Source organism: Ahaetulla prasina, chromosome 18 (genome assembly GCF_028640845.1).
Source record: "Ahaetulla prasina isolate Xishuangbanna chromosome 18, ASM2864084v1, whole genome shotgun sequence".
Classification (NCBI taxonomy): domain Eukaryota; kingdom Metazoa; phylum Chordata; class Lepidosauria; order Squamata; family Colubridae; genus Ahaetulla; species Ahaetulla prasina.
The window spans coordinates 9937107-9942500 of NC_080556.1; the positions used below are offsets into that span (position 1 = coordinate 9937107).

The following is a 5394-nucleotide window of genomic DNA, read 5'->3' on the forward strand; positions in this document are numbered from 1 at the left end:
GCTCAGGACGGCCCAACCAAGGGTGGGATTCAAAAATTTTAGCAACTGATTCTCTGCCTGGTTGCTGGGTGGGCATGGCCATGGTGTCCGGGGCCTCCTGCCCCATGGCGGCAGGGGGCGTTTTCACCTTCCCCAAGCTCCGGAGGCTTTTCTTGAGCCCCCAGGAGGGCGAAAACAGCCTCCCCCAGGCTCCGGAGGCTGGAAACCAACCCATTTCCAGACCTGGAATTTCTGGGAGGCCTGTTTTTCACCCTCCCAGAGCCTCCGCGCAGGCGCTGCACTTACCTGGCATCCAAAACGGGCCACATGGAGATTTCTGGGAGGGAAGTCCTTGCAACTACCGGTTCAGTGAACCAGATGTAAAAGTAGCATCCGGTTTGTCCGAACCGGTCCAAACCGGCTGAATCCCAACCCTGGGCTCAACTCAACCCTCCCGGGGTCCACGTTCCTTCATCACAACGCCGTTTCCAGGGGACGCCTGCCCGGCTCCGTCCCTGCTTGGGATCAGGACTTTAAAAACAGAATCTGAATTTACCGATATGAGTCTCCGTTACCAATTATTGATCGGCGGAACGATCGCCGCCATCCTCACGGTCATGTCTGTGTACCTCACACGCAGGGAGACCCACGGTATTTATGGGTCTGTTTCTCCGCTTCGGTTGTTATTACCCCTTAAAGCCGCTCCCTCCTTTTGCTGGGAAGACCCTGCCTCGGGAAACTTTGCAGAAGTAATGTGAAAATAATAAACTTGTTGTGGTTCCAGCCCCCGAGCCTGTCCTCATGGAGCAGGATGACTCTGAGAGTGAGAGGGAGGAGCCGACAAGGCCTCTCTCTCCAGGACCCTCCTCTCTGGCTTCGCCCAGGTTCCAGCTGCAGGCCAGGAGAAGGAGGAGCTGACAAGGCCTCCCTCTCCCGGACCCTCCTCCTCCTCCCTGGCAATGCCCCAAGCTCCAGCTGCTGAGGATCAATCCTGGATTGACCCGAGGCAGCGACGAAGAGATAAGCGTGCGCAGCAGAGGAAGAGGTGTGGCAGGCTCAGAGAGTGCTGAGTCACGGAGCCACACCCCACAGGGGATAAAAGCAGGTGGAGCTGCCATTGGGCTTCATGACAGACAAAAAACTACCCAGCGTGTGTTGCAGCTCGGTCGCTCGGGAAATAAAGGTCTTTCTTTTCTGTAAGCTTGGCAACGGGACTTGGACACGAGTGCTTTTATCTCTGTCCGAGATAAAGACTTCAGAACTTGGCAGGCCTCTGCACGGTCGCTGCCAAGTCTTGTGCTTCCTACAGAAGAATCAGGTCTCTGTCAATAAAAGGACTGTGAAACTCGCGTTTCTCCGTGAAGTGGGAGAGGGGAACAGAACAAAACTAAAACCGGAGACGTCCTCAGATCTCGGAGAGCCCAGCAAACCCAGCGGAGGTGATCTTTGCGCCTCCCACGCTGAGTGGTTGGCAGCAGGGTGCCCACTAAGGGGCTGCGACTGCATTTTTTTTTTATTGGCTTGAGAATTTTCCCGGCATCTAATAAGATGGCCAACTTCAAGCCAAGCACAGTGGGAATAACCAAGACCAGAGCTTGTCACTGAGCTGGACTAGGAAGGGTTTTCTATCACTTTATTTCTGCCCCCAATATATACAGATTTTATTTATACAATTTAATAATATACAGCACTTTTATATTAAGTATTGTGTGTGTGTGTCTCTCTATATATATTTGTAGGTAGGATATTCACACAGGGGGTACACTAAACCCATATGTCTCTCCCAGGGAGGGTGGGGGGATTCAACTGTCCCCTTCAAAGCCTGCAGGGAGTGCGCAATTTTCCTATAAAACCTGAAAACGTTCACGGAAAGAAAATCGGAAGTCTTAGCTAGAGTCAAGATCGGAGGCGTGAAAAAGAGGTGGGGTCGGCTTCAGAGTTGATAGGTGGCAAAGGGGAGAAGGGGATTTGGAGACTATGAAATCGGTAAAAAAAACTGGTGGGCTCAGCAGGGCAGTCCAACCAGAGAGGTACCTCGATAAGCCACACGTCTCCCCGGAGGTCCCCGTCGCCCACCGTTCAAATGCTAAAACCAGAGAAGACGGGAAAAGCAAAATCGACAGCGCTATAAAATCAACGGGATTTGCCACAGGAGTAACGTACTGTCACTTTCGCTGCTCGACGGAGCCCGGCCGTTGACGTTGAAGTTGCGGTAACCCCTTCCTCCTGAAATAACGGCCAGGGAAGAAATCTCCTTCCGGTGAGACTCCTTCGCGCACGGGCGACTTCGCACCCAAATGTCCGGATCGTCCGCCATTTCATAGATGGATCCGTCTTCCTCAGTGTGTTCGAGAGAATTCCCGCCGGCCGGCGAAGGCGTGTCCCTCACAGAGAGCAACTGCCCGGGTAGATGAGTCGTGGATCGGAGCCGGTATTGCAGAAGGATGCCCTTTTTACGGATTTCCCTGGTGGAGGAACTATCCGGGGCAGACACGTCGGAGGAACGAGAGCCCAGATTGGGGTGCGCGTCATCCGCCAATGGCGCTCCGTCTGCGGTCGCTTCATCCTCTTTGTCGCTCTTCAAGACCTCGGGGGCCAGAGTGCTGAACGCCACTGCCAGGAAGTCCATGGGGCCGCAGTGGCCATTGAAAGAAACCATCCCCTTCCCTGGGCAATGAAGAGAAGGCTTTTGATTAAATAGAAAGGCTGCTAGAGATCGCCACACTCCAAAGTGGGAGTGGATTTACAGCCGTGTAAGCCGAAGCCGGAGAGATTTGGGAAGGAAAGTCATTTCTCCAAAAGGCAGAGAAATTCGGTTGTATCTCTGAGCGGAAGCGCCAAAGAGCCATGCAGAAGCGAAGGAGAAGAAGGAAAAAGAGGAAGACAAAGAGAGAGGAAGAGGAAGAGGAACAGAGAAAGAGATAGTGTTGTGTCTGCGCCCCCCCGAGCCGGGCCTCCTGCCAGAAAGTGACTTGGAAAGTGAGGGGGAAGGGCCGTCAGGACTTATCTTGGGAGCACCGGCTTCCCTGGTTCAGCTCCAGGAGCCAGAGGCAGGCCAGGTGGAAGAGATTTATTTATTTATTTATTTATTTATTTATTTATTTATTTATTTATTTATTTATTTATTTATTTATTTATTTATTTATTTATTTATTTATTTATAATTTAATTTCTATACCGCCCTTCTCCCGAAGGACTCACGTCCCCTGACTCTTCCCCCCCAGGCCACGCCTCCAGACCCAGCTGATGGCAATCAGGCCTCGCTGGACCCTAGGTTTCGTAGGCAGGAGAGGCGAGAACAACAGAAACAGGGATGGGACAGGCCTAGTAAGTGCTGAGTCATGGAGCTACACCCCACAGGATATAAAGGCAGCAAGAGCTGCTGTGCCTCTTCGTAGCAGGCAAATTAACTGATTAACTAAGAGGTGAAGTACTGTTTGTTCCTGGGTGACTCATCGGCGTTGAGGGAGATAACAGAGACACTTGGCAGATGCTCGCTAGTTTGCTGCCAGAGCTGATAGTGCCAGCTAATTAAGCCATCGCTCGGACGGAGGTGAGGGGGGACAGAACAGATAGAGAAAGAGAGATAGATAGATATAGACAAGGAGAAAGAGATATAGAGAAAGAAGGAAAGGAATAGAGAAAGAGTGAGTGAGCGAGCGAAAGAGATAAAGGTAAGTATTGTATCTATGATTCTTGATGAATATATTTTATTTTTTCTTTATGCACACAGAAAGCTTATGCACCAAAGACAAATTCCTTGTGTGTCCAATCCCACTTGGCCAATAAAGAATTCTATTCTATTCTATATGGAGAAGGAGAAAGAGATATAGAGAAAGAAAGAGAAAGGAAAAGAGATAGATAGAGAGACAGAGATACAGAGAAAGAGATAGAGCTAAAGAGGAAGAGGAAGGAAGGAAGGAGAGATGGGATGGATAGATGGAAAGGAAGGAGGGAAAGGAAGGTAGAAGGGAAGCAGGGAGGCAGAAAGGAAGGAGAGATATGACGGATTGGTAGAAGGAAGGAAGGAAGGAAGGAAGGAGAGATATGATGGATGGGTGGAAGAAAGGAAGGAGGGAAGAGATGATGAATGGGTGGAAGAAGGGAGGGAGGGAGGGAAAGGAAGGTGGGAGGGAGGCAGGAAGGAAGGAAGGAAGGAGAGATAGGAAGGAAGGAAGGAAGGAAGGAAGGAAGGAAGGAAGGAAGGAGATATGATGGATGGGTGGAAGAAAGGAGGAAGGGAAGAGATGATGAATGGGTGGAAGAAGGGAGGGAGGGAGGGAAAGGAAGGTGGGAGGGAGGCAGGAAGGAAGGAAGGAGAGATAGGAAGGAAGGAAGGAAGGAAGGAAGGAAGGAAGGAAGGAAGGAAGGAAGGGGAGATATGATGGATGGGTGGAAGAAAGGAAGGAGGGAAGAGATGATGAATGGGTGGAAGAAGGGAGGGAGGGAGGGAAAGGAAGGTAGGAGGGAGGCAGGAAGGAAGGAAGGAGAGATAGGAAGGAAGGAAGGAAGGAAGGAAGGAAGGGGAGATATGATGGATGGGTGGAAGAAAGGAAGGAGGGAAGAGATGATGAATGGGTGGAAGAAGGGAGGGAGGGAGGGAAAGGAAGGTAGGAGGGAGGCAGGAAGGAAGGAAGGAGAGATAGGAAGGAAGGAAGGAAGGAAGGAAGGAAGGAAGGAAGGAAGGAAGGAAGGAAGGAAGGAAGGAAGGAAAGAAGAAAGGAAGGAAGATGGGGAGAGAAACAATTGAACAAAAGCAAAAGAGACAGTCAGAATCCAGGACGCTCCAAATCGATTCTTCCGCGAGATCAAATCTGCCAGAATCCCTCTCCACAAAGGAGACTACGTAAAACTCGGGGGGGGGGTCTTGCATGCCAAGGCAGGAAAGATTAAAAACACTGGGTTATCGTTAAGAGGCTTCGTCGTCCTTCGGTCTCCGTCCCTGTGATCAAGGGGGCCCTCTTCTGCCTTACCTGTGATTTTGGGGATCCCCTCCAGCCTGGGCACGGGCAAGAGGACCAGAATGCCTTGGTCGGTGCCAATCCAGAGCAGGCCCTGGCAGATGAGGAGACTGGTCACTCGGACGTTCTTCTGCCCTGCAGAACGAAAGAAACCGGCCGTTTAGCGAAAGAGGGACTGCTTCGTCCGGGGTGGGGGGTCTCCACCATTCAAGACCATCATCCTGAGCGGTGGGAACGGACTCCGGGGTCCCGGGAGCCACAGCTTCTCCTCCCGGCTTGCAAAAGGAAGAGAAACCACCTCTCTAACTGTCTGGTTCGGTTCTGCAACCCAACAAGAAAAACACAGACTTCAGAGGATCATTAGAACTGCAGAAAAAACAATGGCTACCAACCTGCCTTCCATTGAGGACCTGTATACTGCACGAATCAAGAAGAGGGCCGTGAAAATATTTAC

General features: G+C 51.2%; 1 protein-coding gene across 1 annotated transcript in view; it reads right to left on the bottom strand.

Moving 5' to 3' along the window:
- Positions 1 to 1597: 1597 nt before the first annotated feature.
- The window catches only part of ARHGEF10L (Rho guanine nucleotide exchange factor 10 like), a 131889-nt gene continuing 128092 nt past the window's right edge, over positions 1598 to 5394 (bottom strand). Inside the window, exons 25-26 of the mRNA XM_058161524.1 lie at positions 4953 to 5075; positions 1598 to 2646 (exon numbers count right to left, since the gene is read on the bottom strand). Coding sequence (XP_058017507.1) covers positions 2105 to 2646; positions 4953 to 5075 — 665 coding nt within the window. The 3' untranslated portion in view covers positions 1598 to 2104. The remainder of the gene's footprint in view (positions 2647 to 4952; positions 5076 to 5394) is intronic.